General features: G+C 33.3%; 1 protein-coding gene across 1 annotated transcript in view; it reads right to left on the bottom strand.

Annotated features, from left to right (window-relative positions):
- Positions 1-23,096, bottom strand: part of LOC129805226 (nephrin-like) — a 164,904-nt gene that overhangs the window by 13,755 nt on the left and 128,053 nt on the right. The window contains exons 9-16 of the mRNA XM_055852999.1: positions 16,722-16,866; positions 12,117-12,247; positions 7,256-7,415; positions 7,089-7,188; positions 3,803-3,917; positions 3,581-3,662; positions 266-407; positions 9-193 (exon numbers count right to left, since the gene is read on the bottom strand). Coding sequence (XP_055708974.1) covers positions 9-193; positions 266-407; positions 3,581-3,662; positions 3,803-3,917; positions 7,089-7,188; positions 7,256-7,415; positions 12,117-12,247; positions 16,722-16,866 — 1,060 coding nt within the window. The remainder of the gene's footprint in view (positions 1-8; positions 194-265; positions 408-3,580; positions 3,663-3,802; positions 3,918-7,088; positions 7,189-7,255; positions 7,416-12,116; positions 12,248-16,721; positions 16,867-23,096) is intronic.

Here is a 23,096-nt window from a genome sequence, read left to right as displayed (position 1 = left end):
TGACTTACCTGAGCGATTCTCTAGTTCGTTGCCAAAGGGGAAATCCTTAAGAATGACTCCGGGACTTCTACCCTTTTGATTCACAGCAAATACAATCACCTTTAGCGAATGATCGTTCAAGGAGTCAAAGGAAATCAGATTCTCCAGAGACTCAATAATGAAAATGGGCTCATCAGTATTTGTGATGTTATACCTGAAATTTAAAGGAAGAAATCCAATGTGAAAGGATTGAAATTGGATTGACTTTGAAGGAACTTTGATTCACCTCAGTTTTCCTGTTCTCGTAGAGACTAATTCCAAAACGAAGACTTGCGGAAGGCCCCCGTCGTAGCCGGGAATACATTGGATTTCCACAGAATGGGTTGTTTGATTAGTAATTGTGCAATTTCTGACAGGGGATGGCAGACCTATCCTTGGTGAGAAATCAAAAAGAGATTCTTCATGACATCGGTTCTATATATTTAAATTGACCGTGAGCTCGTTTAACCCTTTAAGGACGAGGAGTAAAAAATCCGAGGTCCGAAAAAATATTTTTTCTTACTTTTTAGAGCAGAACATAACTTAATATGACCGTAAAAAAAATTTTGTTTTTTTGGTCATCGGTGACCCAATCGTCCTTAAAGGATTAAACTCGTGAAAAATTGAAAAAATTAGTGAAACATATTTTACGGGGAAATTATCAGGTTGTCAAGTTACCGATCAACCCGAGAGTGCTTTGTGGTTCTGATAAGTTACCGTGTTAGGAAAATTCTGAACAAAGTGATTAGTGTTCGATTTTCAGAATCGGCAGAAAATTATTACACTAGGATAGTGGAGCACCTTTGAATTGAGCAGGCTGCAAAAATAAGGTTTTTACTCCTATTTCTATGGAATTGGGCTTTATCATGATGTCATTTAGCTTCGCAATTGGTTTGTTGAACTAAATTATATCATAACAAGGCCCAGTTTTATTTAAAAATAGGGAAAAAAGCTAAGTTTCAAAGATATCCCCATTCAAAGGTCCCTAATTCGCCCTATGGTCAGAAATTTGGTACTAAATATCTGGCCTTTACTTTCTAATCCTAATCCTAGCCTTTTCTAATCCTCTTTTAGATTATTATATGGCCTTCAGACCTAGGACTTAGCCATCTGGCTTTACTGCTCTAAATTCTTATCAAGTAAGACTTTTTGAAAAATTTAACTTAGGATTGGATTATTAAAGATGAATGACCTATTAGGCTCCTAAAAACGCAATAAAATTGCTTGCTATTTAGGATTATGGGACCTTCGGGAAGTGGGCTAAACCTCTAGTCTGAAGACCGCTTTATCCAAGTTATAAAATATAGGGCTTCTGCAGCTTCTTCGGGAAACTCGATTAAACCAAGGCGATTACACGTAATAAACTTATGCACATCTTGCAATAAATCTAAGTACTTATTTAAAACAAGTTTTTCAAAAATCATAAAATTGCTATACACATTATAAATTGATTATTTATTTTATTATTTTTCGAAATCTGTTTTATGTAAAAATTTAAAAATTTTGCAAGCTGATCATAAGTGCATAACGTCCATTAGTCATGACTCCACTCTACTGGCTTGGCTGTTACTCATGACAACGGCCAAACTAGTATAATGATTATTTTTTAATAATTTGAGACAATTTTTAATGAAATAATTGTTTATATCTACGCCTTTTTAATATGAATTTCCATTTCTTTGGTCTAATTTCATCTAAGCCCTTTTTATTTGAACCTATTTTGTTGACTTACTCTATCCAGGAAATAAAGAAGGAGAAGAAAAATCTTTATAATTTATAACCTCATTTAATTTTTCAATATCCACCCACATTATTGGGAAAATTAAGAAGTTGTAATGCAAAATGTTATGCTTAAAAATTGAAAGAGATGTAACAAAATTTTTTAGCTGTACGGGTATCAAACATAAACCGTCGGCCAAAAGTTTCTTGACAAATCCGGAAATCAAGTGGAAAAAATAATAGAAAAAAATTACTTTTTAAAATTTTTACTTTTACAAATCAGTTGTTTGCAATTCGTTGATGTTATTTATGTGTAAACATAACTTTTTTCATATTAAAATAATTGCTTTCGAAAAGTTTTTAACTTTTCATTATAAACTTAGACATTATACATTGCAGTAATTATCAAAAAACAAATATAAGTGGATGACATGATGTTGGTTCTACATATTTTACCGTTTTGACTAATTTTCTCAAGAGTGTCAAGAGACTTTTGGCCTATGAAAAATCATAAACTTTTGGAAAACTATTATTTTTAATTTTTTTTATTAGGGTAAGTGTGCTAAATTTCGGCATAGTTGCATGCAAGCGTCAAAGTCTCAATTTTGAAATGTAATATTTTAAATTCAAATTGATTTTTTTTTTCAATTCTTTCTTCTTAAAGAGTGTTGCTTGGAACCTTGTAAAGAGTTTATCGTTTTTATTTACTCTAAATCATTCTTAATACATTTTAAAATGAATAAAAGTATAGACATAGCATTGGTGCCCTATTTCGGCCACCTTCATTCTCATAGTTCTTTGCCCTTCGGGAATTCTTCCAATATCTTTTTCACGTCATCTCCTTTGTCGAAGCTACATTTTTTGTTATCCTTTTGCATTTTATAATCTCTAGAGTACGTAAAATCGAAAAGTTCGTGGAAATTCGAGGAACAAAAAAGGTGGCCGAAATTGCAAGATGACCGGAATTTTGCACACTTACCCTAATAATAATTAATAAGGAGAATTTAGAATTATAATCAAATACAAAATTTCTTTCTCATTTAATTTTCTTTTTATGGGAAGATGGGGCATATTAGCTATCCATGATTTGTGGAAATGCCAAACTTTTGGATAATATGTAAATAACATTAGAATTTGCGCAGTAGGGGCAAGCTTCCAGGCTTCGTACACACTCTGCCTCCGAACACTCTATATTTTTCCCATATTCCTTTAATGAATCTGACCTTAGTTTTTTCCAGCAAATGTGTGACTTAAGCGAAGCCTGAAAGCTTCTCTCTATATTTTTGAATATCCAATGTCCAAGAGAAACTAGCTGAAAAACAGTTTGATACCGTTCATAAACGATTAGAAAAAGAGTATTAAAAAATCGGTTGCCTGAACTACACCATTCCCCTATATTGCCAAATTCTTTTCATCTTTTACATAACACCTATTTTAAATAATTAATATTTACATATGTCAGAAGTATCTGTCACAATCACATGTGACATGTGTCACAGGGTCGACCTTTTGCTTAATTACTCAGTTTAAGAGTATAATGAAAGGTTCCTGAAAAACCGCATTTTCGTCCAATTTAGAAGGTTTATTTTAGGAAAATGCTACTTTATGAGCACCGGAGTAAATAAATAATGATTATAATTAAATTGGAGCACAATGCCAGAGATAAATGTTATGGAGGGCCAAAGTGTGCCACAGTTTAACTCTCTTGAAACATATTTGGGATATTTTGCCAGACATCTCCACTATTTCCCCTTTCCCATCAATTTATGGCTCCATGAAGGATTATTATTTGCGCAATGTAACCACATGGATATGTTATGGAATTTGAATCTGCAACACAAACCTGCGAGGACGATCTGGAAGAGACAGGGATTTTGTTGAACACCCACTTCATTTTGTCCCCAACATGAGAGTGTTCCATAATCCTGAAGAAAAAGTAAATGGAAGCGAAATTTAAACATACAATGCAGTATAGTTCTCACGGTGTTTAGTGCAAGCCAAAAGAAATTGTTGGATTTTTGGATACAATCACCGTGCTAAATTGCTTGATCAATTATTCAAGTACCTGATCAGTTACTGGAGTATACTGCAGAATGCTGCGCATTGAGCCATTCCGTTGGTGCCTTTCTCTGCCGACATCCAGTGTTTCTCCTGAATTATTAAATTTCCACCGAAAGGATCTGCAGAAATGGACACATAAATGTCATAGTTAAACACGCGAGAACAAATATTTTTGGACAGAGTTGGAATATTTTCGTCCGATAGAATATATTAATATCAAATTAATCTTATGGCCTTTAGATTCTTGTCAATTTGTTAGCATTATATTGATTCAGATTTATTTAAAGCCAAAACAGAAATTTAGTTTGTCGTTTTGGCTATTTATGACCATATATGACATGAGTGATATTATAGAATATGTGGTACTTTGACATACGTCAGAATTTGCCAGCTGTCAAAATAACAACCATTATTTTATTTTAAGTTTAAGTGTTTCAAAATGGAAATAATATTTTTTTTGTAAATATAATAATTTAATTTCACAATAACAAATCTTTGATTATCTCTTCTAAATCTTTACAGCTTCGTGTCTAATTAAACTTAATACTTATTGTAGGGGGAAGTGGGTCACCTTTGAAAGTGGGGCACTTTTGAAATTGGGATTTTTCTTCTATGTTTAAGTGTAACTGAGCCATATCATAATGCAATTTAACTTCTCAATCTCTTTGTGTAGCTAAATTATATCATGATAAGGCTCAAATTTATTTAAAAATAGGTGAAAAATCCTAATTTCAAAGGTGTCTCACTTTCAAAGGTGCCCCACTTCCCCCTATTCATTTATGTGTTTAGTATTAAATTATGATTTCCAACTCTGTTCAAAAATTATGTGCTAGGAATTATTTTACAATGTAGTAACTTTTCCCACTATTAAAAGTTTTCAGGTGATATTTTTTTCCAAATTGTTCATAAGGTAAGGGTAGTATGTATCGGCCAGTTAAGAAAAATACTCCATAATTCGCTTAAAATAAATGATCTAAACCAGTTTTTGACATTCTAAAATATGCCAATTGGAACTTCAGTATTACATTTATCTATATATCAACATTTGATTTCTTACTATTTAGAGAAATTAGTTAAAAAAATGGTAAAATTGCAATCATGCACTGCGCATATTGCATCGGCCATATAAAAGCAGATGAGGAAGATATCGGCCAGGAGTGTAGCAGGCATCGGCCGGAAAATAAAACCCAAAAAAATATCATAAATTTGAATTTTTCTAATTGATTACGTTGTACTCGAAGAAACACTCTCTGACATCCACTTCTTACCAGAACCCAACCATCAGGACCACTTTTTAGCACTTTCCAGGGAGATTTTTAGTGAAGGTTGTCTGCATCTTCTCATTTTCACCATATTTTTGATCCAATCCTGGAGCTCGGACTTAAGGATAAGAAATCCAGTTTTGGCTTGATTCACGATCCTCCGGTTCACAAGTTTACGTAGTACAAGCTTACCAGTGATTTCCCTTTTGAATGCCTTGTGGAAAGTTTATCATTCAGGATCATTCTGGACACTCCATACTATGCAGTCATTTTCAAGAAGATTCTCTTGCCGTCATGACATCCTGCACATTTTTCAATCTTTTCTCTGATATTGCAGTTTCTAAAAGACCTCCTTCAAGATGTTTAACATTGATAAAATGCGAAATTCACACTGAGGAAATCCTTTTTCACAACAAAAACATTACCGATATAACCTCAACTGCTCGCGAACATGACATCGAAATGCGATGAAAAATGGCCGGTGAGCTCTGTACTTGGAACAAAACGTACTTCCTCTCAATTAACAAATTAATTCTAATTATGCGTAGCGAGACAATTAAAAAGTGTTCTGATACTAAAAGTAGAATAATTGAGTAGTATTTTTTTTATTCAGACATTTTCGTAAATAATTTAAATAAGGTATAATTCCTTATTTTGTGTCACTGAAATTCTAGTATAAAATCATAAGAATTTGAGAAATGGCTACTTTTTGATTAAGACTCTGACACAGTGATTCAATTAATTAGATGAATAATTATATTTTGTTAAAAAGTCGACGAAAAACTTAATTCAGAAGATCATATATGAACAAACGTAATATATTTTGTATTAGATAATTGGTAAAACGTAGTTAGTAATTTTTAAATATTCATTTTTAACGTGGTGGCCGATATCTTCTGCAAGCTGGCCGATACAAGGTACATGGCCGATATATACTTCTCTTACCTTATTACATACACAGAAAAATATGTTTTGTAAAAATTGTTCGTAAATGTTTGTGAATTCCCACTGGGGACTTACGGAATACTCATAAATCGTATAATTCACAAAAAAGTTCGTAAAAGTTTGTACTTTGTCACAAATTTTATTCGCAATATGATTACTTGATGAGTAATTTTTATTATTTTACAAACAATTGTTCGTAAATGTTTGTTTTTTTTGGCCAAACTTTACGAACAAATGACAAAGTTTTACTAACATTTTTTATGTGTCTACGAAAATTTACGAACAAATATTAGTAAAAGCAGAAATGCTCGTTAAGAGAAAGAGATCATGTTACGAACAATGTTTGTGAAAAGAAGGCAAACATTATTAATAATATTAAGAATAATTTACATCAGAATTTGAATGATTCAAAAACACAACATTGCAATGTTTTTGGAACTTAGTTTTACCTAAACCTTATGACAACTTCATTAGACAATAAAGTAAAGAAAATTAATATTAAGCTGTGGTTTTCTACGGGGTGTTCGTTCCCCTTTGCACAATATGTTCCACAAATTTGCTTGTCAGACTGACAGATCTTGAGTTGTAATATTATTTTTGCAATTCTTTTAAATTAGGTATAAAGAGGTGTGGCTAATTTTTGAGTTAGTTTTTTTAAGACACTGAAAGACTATGAATAAATTTAAATACTCAATATTTTATTTTAATGTCTAATGTCACCTTGAATTTTTCATTTCAAAATAAAAAAATAATAACTGACAGAAGAATTTTTTAGGCCACGCCCACTCGAAGTGTCGTTAAACTATTATACGCACTATTTAGATTCTAGAAAACTTTCAAAAAATATGTATTGCTGGAAGTTCTAGAAAAATTTTACAATTTGGCATGGAAAAGCCCTTTCTTTTCTGGGAAAAAATTTAGGGGCGTGGTCTAATTTAAATTTTAGCTTTTGAAAAGGCGTGACATAAAAATGGTTTGGTGGAGCTTACAATATTAGTAAAACACAATCATTGTGCAAAATGTATGATCTCAGTGCAAAAGTTACGACATTGTAAAGTAGTACAAAGTTCAATGTGTTAAAACCTTGGTGGTGGATCTGATTCCACTTCGCACACTATATTGAGATTCTCTCCACGAAATGCTCCAATAATGATAACCTTGTCCGTGGCGCAGACAGGAACATCTGAATGGATACATTGAAGGATTTTAGAGTAAAATTTTCGTTATATTATTAATTTGAAATTTCTTACACTTCACACGAAGTGATAATTGATTGCTCACAGTCTCTCCCTCGGCATTCACTGCACTGCACGAATAATTACCACTCGAACTCCTGGTCACGCGTTGCAGCACTAAGCTCTGGTTGGATCTTATCACCCTTGCGGATGCATTGTGAGTGAGGATAACGCCCTGATTCAAAAGATTTTTCTCACATTAATCAAAACAATATTAAATGCAATTCCGGACAACGTTCAAATGAATATTTTCATCCCTATATTACACGCGGTGCCCTCATCAGCTGGATGGATGTTGAAGGATTCAGGGAAGTAATGCCAGCACTTTGAAATTCCGGGAAAACCACGGCAAAATGTCGAAATTGAGTGGCGGCATATCAAACGGTTTGAGACAATTTCATTAGGTGCTAATTGACGAGGCATTTAATTTCACCCATGCACTTCAAAGCTTTACTACTCAATGCAAACACTCAATTTCTGAAGGATTGCTATGCAAATTGGTGGCATATTTTAGGATATAAAATGCCAACCTACTACAAATTTGCATAGTTATCAAGATATATCATCAAAATGTAATTTTGAAATTTTTATAAATTTTGAAAATTACAATAGGAAAAAAAATGTTCCTCTCTTTGTTTTAATAGCTTAAAAATTTAATTTTTTCTTAAACTTATGCTAAGTTTCTTGGTTTTCTTTTAAATTCTTTTAAGTAACTTTAAATCTATTTTTTATTGTATTATTTTAGTATGCTTTAGCTGTGTAAATTTATTATTTTTGTAAAGGTATTTGGAAGTATTTAAGAGACCTTGTAATTTTTAAATTAAATTATCTTTAAAATTTCAAAAGCAACGGTTAATTATGCAGTAGATTCCATAAAAAGAGTACAAAATTAAATTTTGTAGTTTAATTTTGAAATTCACAATTCAATTATTTTAATGAATTTCGATTTCAAATGTAATTCATTTTAAGTTGTATTTCATTATTTTTTTTTTGTTATTTTGTTATTTTTTGCTATTTAGTTTAAAACAAAAATTGAACCAATCGATTTTGAGTTCATTGCTTTTTATGTATGTATACATTTTAATAAATTAATAAGACTAAATTAAGCATAATATTTTATAAATTAGGTCTTTGATGAATGCCAGATTATTTTACTGACACTTTTTATTTTGAACAGCTTGAATTAGTTAAAAAATGATTCAAGAATAAAATTAAAATATGGAAATTTTAAGGTTGTATCAGAATGACCACTATTTTGGTAAAAATGATCAGTATGGAACTGAAACTTGATCAGTATATACAAAATTGAAATCAAAATGTATATATTGCCCAAAACAGTGAGATATTTTAAATCTTAATTAAATTTTTCTTCCTCCATTTTATTCCGGCTGAATAGAATCAGAATACAAGATGGCCCGATTGACCTAAACCTTTTGAAACTGGTGTATATTTTTTTTAAAATTCCAAATGAACTTTATTGGCGTAAAGGAGAAAAAAGTCAAAAATATTTCAAAATTTAAGAATCTATTTGAAATTTTCGACGTAACCATCTTTATACGGCTTATGACCCTAAAGCGGTTTTCAGACCAGAGTCATAGTCTCAGAATCCTAAATGGCGACCAATTTTTTTGTTCTTTCATAACCTAATTGGTCATTCGTCCGTAATAATCCAATCCTATCTTAAATTTTCCAAAGTATCTTGACTTGTAAGAAATTATAACAGTTAAGCCATATGGTAAAGCCTTAGGTTTGAAACCCGTATAAGTCTGCTTGTGAATGCATTGCATGCTGCTCGAACGTAAGTTTTCGAAATAGTAACCCATTCACAAAGAAGAGTTGGTTTAAGCTCATCAACACTTTGGTATTTTTTTCTGACCTTGGCAAGAAAATGCTCCATTATGCAGAGAAGTCGTGCAGGTTTGTATCCGGCTACTGTGAAGGTCAATGTGTGCTCGAAATGAAGAACAAAACATTTTTTTAAATCTAATCTTGTCTGGCGTACAATTTCTGTGACCGTTCCGAATCTTGTTGGAACTTCTAATATCTTTTACCGAAATTTTCTAATATGCACTGCATTAGGACTTCTTCTAGGACAATTTCCCGATACTCATCTCATTACCATTCACTTGGAAGGTACAGTCTAAAAATCCAGTGTAAAACTTTTATTTACCATCTTGAAAGTTTGTCTATATCATCAAACGATAGTCTTTGACTTCCGGTCATCATGCGAATGTTTAAATTATAGTATGGCCTTTCCCTCCAGTAGACTCGATCATTATCTTTGTTGACGAATTGTTAAATTGTAAGATTTTTTTCATAAAAGAAGATGATGTTTGGCAAACTGGCCTCTAACGATCAAGCAAAACCTACGATTTCACTCTATCAGAGCATAACTTATTTTTAAGCATCGGTAGAACCGTGTCGTTTATGGAAGTTTTAATGTTTCTCATTGACGTTCTTTTCCAATCTTCGTCTTGTGGTTATTCGCGATATGTGCATCTCACGGACCATTTGTCTGCAGATTCGACGCTGATTTTCTTCAATTCGTTTCTCACTTTGAGGACCATGTTTGGCGATGATAGAGTTTTTTTGTCTCTTCCATAGTATTTCGCAATATTACTAGAATCCTTGTATGGGAAAATACCTATAGTTCGTACGATCCCAAGCTTCGTAATGACTATTTTTTTCCTATATTTCGAAATAAATAGGTAAAATGTAATCGTAACGAAGCTTGGGAGCGAACGAAGCATGAACACTTTCCCCTATAGAGTTATATTTTGGAAATATGAAATATTTAATCACATTCAGCTGATTTATGACGATACCCCTTGCGTGTTTCAACAAAAAAAATAAAATAATAAGACACATGGTACAACTTTTAAGCTCAATTACTGATAAAAAAGAATTTACAAAAAAATTTTGCAAGTGCTTTTGTGGTCTGTTAACCAATAAAATGAACCACCATTATGCAAAATTTATTTTTCTAATATTAAAAATTATAAAAAAACGTATTTTTTTTTGGTGAAGAAGACAAAATAATATCTTAATCTTAATAATAATATCTTAAGGTGTAGGGGGAAGTGGGGCACCTTTGATATTGGGATTTTTCACCTATTTTTAAATAAAATTGAGCCTTATCGTGATATAATTTAGCTGCACAAACAGTTTGAGAAGCTAAATTATATCACGATAAGGCTCAATTTTAAATAAAAATAGGTGAATAATCCCAATTTTAAAGGTGCCCCAGTTTCAAAGGTGCCCCACTTCCCCCTATGGCATTTAATTTAGTAGAGGATATGCAAAAAAAAACAGCAAAATCTACAAACGCCAGGACGCAATTTTATTTTTAATTTTTTGAATTTTAAAATTATACAAATTCGTGTTTTTTAGGGTGGATACCCCAAATGATGCCATTACCCCATTTGATGCCACTTTGAAAAGAAAGGGTATTAGGTGAGATTCTTAACAATCTCACCTACTATAATCCTAACAAAATTTCATGTCGTCCGATCGACCTCAAACTTGGCCAAAATGTGTTTCGCCACTTCCTGATCACGAATATATATGTGGCTATTTTACGTTCCCGGCCGGCCGGCTGGCCGGCCGGCCGGCCGTTTTTTTCAAAATTACGATATTTTCGAATTATGAAATTTATACAATAGTGATTGTTGCATATATTTCGTAATTCGAAAACATTATAATATTGGAAAAATGTCCTTTTATTCATGGTGGCATTGAATGGGGCAGTGGCATCATTCGGTCTATCCACCCTATTTGGAGATAAAGGCTCCGTAAAATCGTGAAATATTGCAAAACAAAATGTATTAATAAATAAATCAGTCTTGAATTCAGTGTAATAATTTATTTATAAAATTATTAATATTTAATTTATATTAAAAGGGTTTATATTAAATTCACTGAAATGTTTATTTAATGAGTTTTAATGCCGATTTAAACAAATATGACTCGAAAGACATATCAAACGTCACGCTGTAAGCTTAGCTTAAAGTCAGACTTTTACCTGAAAGAACATTTGAGACCTTAATTTGAATTTTCTTCTTTCATTCTGAGGAATTTTAGGAATCACATAATGCCTGTGAAATTTAATTCTTTAAAATATTCCTGAAATCCATACTCCACAATGAAACATGAGCATGGAAAAGAATAAAATGAGGCTTATGTGACTGAAAAGACAAGCAACAATTAATCTCTTTGCCATTGACGTGAGAGTCAATCAAAATGGTTGAAGTAAGACTGCGAAAATGTATGGAATTGAGAATTAAATTGAAACTTTAGCTCATACTTCAAACATCTAATTACAATCTAATGCGAATGTAAAATAACATGGGGTGGTTTGAAATTTGATTTTGGTGACTGTCAAATGCGCTGAGGATGTTACATATACGTTACATTATTAAGCCGGAAAGCACTTAAATTAAAATAAAATCTCATCACATATTTACCCTTCGAGATTTAGAATAACAATAACAAGTTTAAAGTCACACAGGGATTCCCTCAAATGGAAACAATCGAAATTGCCACCCAACCTACCCCGCCCTTATACCAGCCCCAATGAACATTCCTCCCCTGAATTATATCGTTTACATTTACCCAGCTATCTTGCGCAATCTTCCATCCATTCAGCTGTTTCTCAATACATCACTCTCAAACATGATTAATTTCAACTCAAGCTAATCACAGCTGGGGATAAATACATTTATAATTAATTTATAAACTCCAAAAACATATCACGCGGATCCTATTAGTGTAGTGGAATAAATGTTGGGGGGATGCAATCATGATTCCATCTCAGATAGACTAAATGAAATGTGAAACAGGGTCTTTTAGAAAAATGATTATTCTTTATAGCACTTACATCATGCAACCAGTACAACTTTCTCCATTGAGGGTTGGCCTGGACGTGGCATTCAAAATAAACATCTTCTCCGTCTTTAATGTCTTCTGCAGAAAGGGTAGATCCTAGACGTAGTGTCACAATAGGTGGATCTGCAGAGAACAAAAGTATGCATATTATTATTTTATCTGCTTCGAAGATAACAATAAGATTTAATTTATTTCACAATTTTCAAATGAAGCTGTATCGTAAGGTCATCATAATGTTTCTGCTCCATGTACTTTTGCATTTCCAGTGTCATTTTATTTGCACAATATTTCTGTAAATAGTGTACTCATTTATACGCTAAAAATAATCCAGATTTACTTCAAGTTCATGAACGAAATAATTCACATTTGGATATTGTATCTTCCGGTGTTCACCAGAAGATTGTCTTCTTCTCAAATGAAAAAGACTCAATTTTCACCAGAGCTTTCGACTGCAGATTCAAATAAACCAAAGTTTCGACTTTGTCAGGATATGTTGCCGATTTATTTCCGGTTGATGTTAGTTCAAACATGTCCAGAATTTAAGACCTTTCGCAAAAAACCAAATCTTCCTCCTCCTCTTCAATCGGTTGAGAAATACGTTCTCTGGTATCTTTTTCAAACTTTGACTTTGAGAGGGCGTTATTTAGGAATATTTCAAAGACGCAGTCGATTTTGGATAAAGTGTCCGTTATACGGGCTTCAGATCTGAAGATTAGCCATATGGTTTAAAGCTTCTAATTCCTTATTAGGCAAGAGTTTTGAAGAAGTTGTTGCTTGAGATAAGATATTAAGGGCAAATTATCCAATAGATTTTGAAAACTTAACAAAATTGTTTGTTATTTAGATTTTTGAGGCCTTTCGAGAACTGGGCTAAATCTCCAGTCTGATGCCGGTATTATGATAATATTTTAAAAGAGAAGTAATGCTCCAATGGCAAGCGGACTTGCCTACAACAAATCCCTTGTTCCGTACAGTGCAGGGCACAACGGACAAACACACAAGTGGGGAGTGGTTTGGATAACCCCACAGTCACATAGGGTGCCACATTCGGAGAATTCCCATCGTCTTCTGTTGTTTCTCGAGCGCGCTACGCCGCTTCTCAAACGATTCCCTCAAACGACTTCCATGTCTTCCAGTCTTGGTCACCACCAGGAGGAAGGGCTCGCCTTAATGCGACAAAATCTGATGGAAAACCTTCCTCCTACAGATTGAGTTTAGCACAGATTGAGTTTTATTTTACTTATCGAACTCAAAGAGAGACTGGTTATATAATCCACTTTTTTCAACTTGTGACATGGCTAGAGGCCAAACAAGAGATATCGACTTCCGGTCTTCGACGACTCCCGCATAAGTCAACAATATCTAGGACAGTCTTTTTTCTCCCCCCCACCCCTCTCTTTCCCCACCAAAACCATATTTTTTGGTTTATTTTGAAAACGGTTCCTTGGATTTCTTTCGTATTCGAATATGTTTTAGTGGCAGCCAAGAGGAATATTTCCTCCTTGGACACCTATGTTCGAAAATCAATTTGATATTGAATTTTCGAAGATGAAACGACTTTGGAGGGCCTATTTTTCAACCGATTTAAATATTTTGAAATTTCCAACCTGATTGTATTAGACTTAATCGAGTGAATCGGTAATACATATATCCATAAATACCTTGCTCGGATTTACTTTTTTATTTGTTCGTTCTTACTTATGATAAAATATTGTAAAACTTACTTTTCTTATAGATTTTTTTATTTCTGGACTGAATGTTTTTTTTTTAAATTTATCAATAAATTGAAACGGTAGTAAAGCGGTATGTATCCAAAAAGCATGCGAAATGATAATATACGAGTAGCTCTTTCTCGTGAGTTCGAGCACTCCGCAAAGCTGGGACGCTTTGTCATATCTTTTACAATGTTTTCTCTCAAATCAAAATTAAAAATCACCTGGTAATTGAATATTTCTCAACCGGTTGGAGCAAGTTTAGGTTTGTTAGAAGGGCCTGGGAATTCCTGATAAGTTTGAATGGCTTTCAAAATGATATGAGAAAGTATAATTTATTTAATAAGAATTTTAATTATATTAACTTTTATGAATCTGTTTAAATTTGTTGTAAACCAATGAAAACGATAATAGGTACATAAGTTTACGAAGGAAGGAAAAACAATTTTGTAGGTCTCTGCTTGCCAGATTAGTTTAAGATTATTTTTTAGCGTATAAACGTTGCCATGTCCCTCTACAGAGGATTTGCATGCTTCAGTTTACTCTCTATTGAAGCACACTATTTCGCAAAATAGCATTCATTTCTTAAAAATTCCCAGAAGTTCTGTCAGACACATTAATGTGAAACTTTCTCAGACATTCGACTCCTTTTGGACAAATTTCACAGTTTTAATTAAAAACACCATGAAAAATGTTAAATATAAAAATGTCATTATGTCTTTTTTCCTTAATGTATATAGAATCATATACAAATCCATTTTCAGTTTGTATCAGTCAATTCCACATAATCATTTACATGAATTCTTTCATCTCCGGTGGACCTTTTAAATCTATTGGCATCATCTCTAATTTAAAATGCAACATTAATGAGAAGCAGGTAATAAAAAAGTCTTTAACAGTGCTCCTTTTTGGCATGCATAATAAATATCCTTGGCTTCGTTGGGAATCAAAAGTCAGAATTTTAACCATTATATTTCCTTTTCAGGCGTGTATTTAGGATGATTTTTTTTACGATTTGTTGAACGATGAAAAAAGCTCGAGAGTCATGAAAATTGAAAATACACTCAAAATATGCTTTTAGAGTCACAAAATTATTCAATTCGGCATGTATTTTATCCTCAAAACACAGCAAAAAAAATAAATCTAAATTCTATGTACTTATATAGGAACACAATTTTAAATATGAACTGAGTTAGAGTTTATGTTTAGAAATTATGCATTCTAACTTGTATAGTATTAGTAGTATTATTTTATTGCTTTATAAGTATATTTAATAAAATAAAACTATTATAGACAAAAGCAGTGGCATGATGTTTCCTATGTTTCCCATATGTTTCTAGCGTGCCGAAAAAACTTTTGAGTTTATTAGCTATTTTCTGTAATTGTAGAATGAATTAGCAAATAATATAAATACAAAATAAAAGCCAATTTAATATAGAATAGGCAACCAAAAACCCCAAATTGGCAACCTACGTAGTTTTGGAAATATCTCGAGAAATGTGTACGAAAACAGGAAAAAATTTACACTAAAACTGGTCGCATTTTTCAGAGCTAATGTCACTCCACTGGACAAAAGCATGGAAATATAATCCATAATATTATACTTTTACATATAGAAAGCTGAAAAAACGACAGAACTATTTTATGTCTTTTTTTGCAAATAAAATAGTGAAAATTTCGAATTTCTAGATTGAGTTTAGCACATGAGGAAAAATATATATTCATTTATACTCAAATGAGCAATAAAATTATTATTATTGTCTGCTAACGTTTTATTATATCTCATTTTTAATTTTTTTTAGAAAAATATCCCTTGTGACAAAATTAAATTTGAACTAATACATAAAATTATAAGGAAGTTTTAGCTGTGCGATGCTTACGTGAAGAACAGTAAAGGAAGGCTTTCTAGCTTCGCACACACTCTGGCTTCGAATAATTAATATTTTTCTTATTACGTCCTTTAATTATTCTAACCTATGACAATATATTTAAATACATAGTATTACGTCACACATTTCCTAAAAAATATAGGTCAGGTTCATTAAAAGACTATCCGAAAAATATAAAGTGCTCGAAGCCAGAAACATGAACGCTAGAAAAATACAAGAACAAACAAAAATCAACTTTATAGTTTAAATCGAATTAAAAATGGAATTTCCTATCATTAAGCATTAAATGAATAACTTTTTTTGGTTTTAGACAGGGCATAATTATCATAAAAATGTTTTCCTAGAAAACTTTTTTTTATTGAGAAAATTTTAGAGTTGATGATTTTTTATATTATAGAAAAGCAATGTGATAAAAAAAACATTTGAAATAAATGTTTCAGGAAAACTTTCCTATCACTTCCTCCTCATTAAATCTCAACATCTGTGCACGAATGTGAATAATTTGCTTAAAATTCATGGTCCTTTTGTGAAAATGGTTGGAACATACATCCAAAAATCACATTATTAATCACTCAACATTTGTGTTTGTTTATTTCAAAACTAATTTATTCTAGTATCGGGCGGAGAAATTGTGTGTGATGGGACGTAAATAAACATGAAGATGTATGGGATGGAAATTTAAAAGCAAAAAACAATCAGGAAAATCCTTATGAATAATCATAAATTGAAACAGAATAAACACAGTGAAAATTCTAAAAAAAAAACGACAAGGAAAGAGCGAAGGGAAAAACGTTAGCATAAGGAAATTAATTTCGTGACCATTGCTAGACATGTTAATTACACAATATTTTACTTTCAGTCTGAATCTGAAACACCCCCATCTTTAATTACAGATTCATAACAAGGATAGTCCAAGACGATGAAGAAGATGGAATATTTACAAACTACAATGAAAGTCTTTCGGAAATATAATAAAAATAGATTTCTCCTACTTACAGACGACATTGAGTTTCCACGTTGTTTCTAAAAACAGTCCTGTAACATTTGGATTTTCTGCTCGACAGGTGACCGTCTTTCCATCATCTTCCACTGATGGCACAAAGCTCAGTTCCGATATGGTTGTGCCATTCTTGCTTTCATCCTGCCAATTAAGCAAATAATAAAAGAGGCTACATTTATAATGTTAATACATGCAAGTTCCTTACTAATCTTAGTTTGTATTCTAAATATAAAGTTTTTTTTTATAAATTCTTGCCAAAATCATTTTGAAATGGAGTGTCGTTGCTAAGACGACGGTAGACGTAAAGCTACGAATTCGACAAAAACGATTATGAATGAGATGAATAAGATATCGTTGAACTAAAAATCAAATCCAATATTGGAAAAGAAATTAAAACCAGGTTGTAGAAAAATTCATAACTTAGTGGTTAACTCTTTCGCGTCCCACTTTTATTCAGCAGATGAATTCATGTAAAATTGAGTTTTTCCTAATGCTTTATGATCAAATATAATAGTTCTCAGAGGAAAAAAAATTTCCATTGCGTGAAAATTCGGAAAAACCCCGGGTCATATATGACCCTATTGTCCTCAAGGGAAGTGTACATACCATTTTCAAAATCTATATCACGGGCTTTTTAAGATTTTTTTTTTGTTTGAAGTTATTAATTTGCTAGATAGTTTTCGGCCAGTAAACTGAGTATGAGGGACAGTGAAACACGGTATTGACCTTTGGCTCCTTTCTCCTTTTAATTTCTTAAGCCGACGTTTCGGAGGGGTTTTCCTCCTTCTTCAGGTCTACAATTTGCAATTTTTTACAAAACATTAAGAATACACAATGAATTAAACAATAACTAAAATGATCGCGAGACTTACATAGAAATTTTGGGGAAAAAATTGTCACAAAAATCGTTACACTGAGCACAATTCGGACTTTGCACGAGAGACAATTTCTCCGACAACATCCAACAAAGACTGATCAGCTGATCGATGTTAGCCCTCATCACAGCTGTGATAAATTTCTTCCTCTCTGTTTGGGCTTCTGTGTCTGTGTTTGACTCTATTTAGTATCGATGAGTATATCGGGTATATCGTGCTGACTGATTGAGAATCCGTTTTTTTGTTGACGTTTTGAGCTTTGCTTAGGTATATGTGTAATGCTTCCAGAGTCTCAAGTTTTTTGTTGTGGTTGCATCTATCCAGTACACTCACTTCCTCAAACCGAAACTGATGATTCTGTTCCCTTGAGTGTGTGACAAGTGCAGTCGCGTCTTGTTCCTCTCTGTTCCTCATGGCTGTTCTCACACTTCTCTGATGTTGTTTCATTCTGTCTTTCAACCGTTGAATGGTTTTGCCTACGTATATCTTATCACATTCACATGGGACTGCATAAACCACTCCACTTTCCATGGATGGGTTCAATTTTTGTTTTGTGTTCGTGTACATTTGTGCAGTATTGTGAGAACATTTGAATGTGACTTTTAGATTTTTTATCTCTGTTTGGAGTATCTTACGTATTGTGTCACTCAACTTCGGAACGTATGTGAGTGATTTGTAGATGACGTCATCATTTGTTGCAGCATTCTCTGGCATGTTGTTGTTTTGGTGATTTGATGAATGAGTGGTCCATAGTGAATTAATAAGGCCTGGTGGAAACCCATTTACTCTCAACCTGGTGAAAACCATGCTCCTTATTCTGTCTCTGTTCGTGGTTGTGAGTCTTTGTGCCCTCTTTATTAATCCTATAGCTGCTGATATTTTTTGTTGTAGAGGGTGTTTTGAGAGATAACATAGCATTCTATCTGAGGCTATAGGCTTTTTGTACCACACAGTGTCTAGTTGAGAGTCTGTCCTCGTTACATAAGTGTCCAGGTATGCGATGCCTCCGTCCTTCTCAATCTCCACCGTGAACTGGATTTTGTTATTAATTTGGCCAAAACTACGGCAAACTGGATTGTCTTGATGAACACTGTACTCCTGGTGTTCAAGGAATCTTCCTGGTAATCCCTTGAAGAGTCACTGTCACAATATTTTGAGTGGTATTTGGCAAAAATAAACTTATCCACATATTTATTCACACACAATACAATTGCACAATATGAGACGCTTGCAGAATACTCTAAAATATTGCAAAATATGTTATAATTCATCAGATATAAGATGAAATGTCCAGGAGCAAGATGTCCCACCTGCATTTCACAAAGAAAAACAATGTCCCAACTACATTTCGCTATAGGTTTGGGACGAAAACACTGTTATCCTTGGGGACAATAGGGTCATATATGACCCGGAATATTCTACACGCTTTTCTGGAAAATTGAGAGTAGTTTATTATATCAAAATATGCAATATACAATCTTTGGATATTCTATTTTGTGTTTCAAAAGAACTTTTTGCTGAAAAAAATAAATTAATATAACAAATTTTGAAAAAGAAAAGTCATTTCACAAAGTTCGAAATTCGTGATTTTTGATCTCAAATATTTTCTTTTCCTGAATATCTGGAGTCTTGAGAAAATTAGACAAGAATCTTACATCCTTATGATGTCGTGCACAAACCGATAGATTTAAATTAATGTAAATAGTCAAAAAAATTGTTTTTTCCCCGGGTCATATATGACCCTAATGACGCGAAAGAGTTAACGTCAATAATTTCAAAATCTATCACACGTTTTAATTAAACTACAAGCTGCTTTAACAATTTGCATTTACTTCTTGTCCTAAACAAATTTGTTACAAACTAAATTATTGCTTTAGAAATCATAACGTACTGATCATAAGGGGCATGTCTAATTTTTACCGCTCGAACGCAAAGATAGAACATAGTCAGTTTTTTAACTTGTTTCCGGGCAAGAAGGTAAACCGTAAAAGATATAAATTTCCAATCCTCGGCAACCTCTTCAAAAAAAAAACATTATTTCGAGACGTTTTTTCTGTCTCTATCAAACCAATTTGTTTACGCAACGCTGGAGTCTCTATTTTTCAACCCACTTGCATAAATTTGGATATTTTGAAAAGATCTTGAAATTTCCAATTCGGCTACATCGGTCTTAAATGGTAATGATTAAAAAAAATACTCGTAAATGATATGTTTGTGATTTTTTGCACCGGTATGCGGCTAAAAAATCATGCGAAAAAGTGAGTTCAGGCATTCTGCAAAGCTGGAACGCCTTGCAATCTTTTTTTATGGTACAGGCAAGAAAAACTCTTCCTTGGAACGTTTTGGCGGTAGTAATTTGCGTAAAAGATGTTGTAATACTCTTGTAATATTTATTAAAACTTAAAAAAATCACCTTTATTGGCTAAATGGGATTGCAAAGAATCTTAGCTAAAACTGATGTGGGAAATGAAAATTTGTAAATTACTACGGACATATTCGGATTACGGTTATATATTCGGGATCGAAAGGCAGCCGCGCGAAATGGAATTTTAGTAAAATTTCTTTTAAGTAAATTGCACAAACGCCGTAGGGACAGGTGGGGCTACTTTGAGCTGTGGGGCTACATTATTATATGATTTTTCCGCCTAATTGTAAATTGAGCTAGTCCTTACAATTCTTTTATTTAGATCCACAATTGTTTTGTCTATCCAAATGCTATCACGTTAAAACCCAGTTTCTTTTATAAATATGCGAAAAAATCGTATAACAATGTAGCCCCATAGTTAAAAGTAGCCCCACTTCCCCCTATATTATAGGTAAAAATGTTCGGTGGCAATTTTTGGTCAATTTTTATTTCTAGCTCTAAGAAATGCTTATACCAAAATTAATTTTTTTGCGTACGTTTAGAAATAAATATTTTAACACTAAACCTACCGACCGTTGTTGGCCGTTTTTCCTAGCTCAGGTCAAATGACAAACCCGCGGTATAGGTCAGATACTTAACAAATTTTTCTTGGAAAAGAGAAAAAAAATTAAAATTTAAACACTGAAAAATATATTACATGCATATTTTGAGAAATTCATAAAGTTTGGTAGCGACATTGTATGGTTTAAATATGTGTTAATTTTAAAAAGTTTTTAAATTGGTCAATTTAATCGGTCTTGGTAGGTTTTGTGTTAAAAAAATATACCAGGAAATATATCCCAATGGTAGGCAAATATACATATTTGTGTTTGCATAATCAATTTAGATGCATAATCCTGGGAACCCCTGTAGTATTATCTTATAGTGGTAGAGAGAGTGAGCATTCTGCAAAATTTAGACACTTTGCTTTTCTATAGTATATGCAGCCGTATACTTATACTTTCACTCTATGAGCCTTTTCTTAATGAAAAATGTAGTTTGTATTTAGAAGCAATAATGCCCTACACATAATTGAATTTGTTTACTGTAATATTACTGCTTTCTCTGTTTTGTTGTCTTCCTCGTCATATTGTACTTTATATGCGTTTGAGGAAGACGATGATCTATATATTCTCTGGAGCCTTTTATAACCAAACAATAAACTCAATGAACAATGTCAAAGATACAAGCCATGATTTTTGCTTTTATGGTTTGGACGAGTCTTGTCTATTGTACGAAAATGATAGTGAATGCATGGATAGCAAATAAAATTATAATACATTTTGGTTATGAATAATGAACGCCAATTAGACTGTCAAAAAATCAAAGGGACAGATAATCCTAACCGGCTTATGTAGGTGAGATTCTTAACGTGGGCTAACTCGGAGTGCATGCAAATTCGATTTGATGCTGAAGTAGGGAGACGCCATTCAGTTATCTTGAATCAAATTCGTGAAATTATACAAGTTTTGTATTTGAACCAAAATGTCAAGGATTTGGATGAACTGACAGAAAAGTGTTATATGGGTGAAATGTAGACCAGAATGTTCTCTATGATTTTGCCGTCGAACTTGAACTCATCGACTACTCAGAAGCCAAGATAAGCGAGGTTTTCTGTTTCTTAACTCGTTTTTTCATCCAGAGTTCCCCAAGTAGTCATTTGTTGAACTTCAACTAAATCAAAGAATTGTTGTATTTTGCGGGACTTTCCATTTAAACCCATATTTTAAGTGTCTCGGTGGAGTAGAGGCAGTCAAATTGGCATCTGAGTGATTTCAAAGCGTTATTATTGGAAAAATCAATTTTTTCACACTTAAACGGCAAAATCGGAGTGATAGCGTAGTCTGAGCGGAAAATGATGTATGGACGAAATGTAGAGACAAATGTGCTCTACAATTATGTCGAAGTAATCATCAAAATCAGTTCAGCGACAGTCGAGATAATTGAGGTTATGTGATATTGAAATTGGTTTTTCGACTGTGGCGCCCCTGGTGTTGGTCCCACGAAGTTCAAATATTCTAGAAAGTTGTAGCATTTGGTGAGATCTTTCGTTTAAGCCCTCATTCATCAAAATCGGTCACATAGAACCGGAGATATGATTTTTTGAATTTCGTGAACTTTGACCCCTCATATCTCCGGTTCTATTGAAACCACAGCGCACATACGCACCATTTTGGAAACGTCCTAGACTGGACTACAACATACTAAAATTTCATTAACTTGCACAATGCCGTTTTTGAGAAAAGTGACTTTGAATTTCGATGAATTTTGACGCTATCACAGCGCCACCTGTGGTGACTTTTTGAACTTCCATCTGAAAGTGCTCATCGAGACGAAACTAAAAAGGTAAAATTTAGGTCGCTATGTTAGTTAGAACCGGAGATAGAGGCCGGTCAATGTTCGAACTTTGACCCCTTATAGCTCGGGTCAGGGGTTATGGATCGACTTAAGGTTTTTTTTTGTTTGATAGGTATAATCAACGGCTACAACATACTAAATTTTCAGCCCGATGCACAATGGAATTTTTGAGTTATTTAACTTTTAAGATTTAAAAATTTTCTTTTTAAAAAAAGCGCCCCTAGCGGTGGTTTTATGAACTTGCGATGTTAGAAGGAGAAGTGGCATTTCACGAGAGCTTTCCAAAAAGCCCTCACTTTTTAAATTCTGACAATTAGAACCGGAGTTATGGCCATTTTAAGAAATTTTTTTTGGACCCTTATAGCTCGAGTCAGGGGGCTCGGGGGACCTTAAGTTTGGTATTGATGGAAAGCTTTAAGGCCCAGCTATAACATACTAAAATTTGAGTCCGCTGAATGCCATAGGGGCGGAGCTATTGAGAAAACAAAAAAAGGGGGGTCTTCAAAATGGCGGAAGGAGGGGTGGGGGGTGGGGGGTCTATGCACCAAGTTGCAATTTTCACCCGATATATAACCTTTGCCGAAAACCGCAAGTCGATATCTTTTTTAGTTTAGGAGCTATTAAGCTCCAAAGAGCGGCCGGCCGGCCGGCCGGGAACGTAACTTAGCCACATATATATTCGGAATCAGGAAGTGGCGAAACACATTTTGGCCAAATTTGAGGTCGATCGGACG

This window comes from Phlebotomus papatasi, chromosome 3, assembly GCF_024763615.1.
Source record: "Phlebotomus papatasi isolate M1 chromosome 3, Ppap_2.1, whole genome shotgun sequence".
NCBI classification, from domain to species: Eukaryota; Metazoa; Arthropoda; class Insecta; order Diptera; family Psychodidae; genus Phlebotomus; species Phlebotomus papatasi.
The sequence above is the reverse complement of the archived record's forward strand: the minus strand, read 5'-3'. Positions and strand labels throughout refer to the sequence as shown.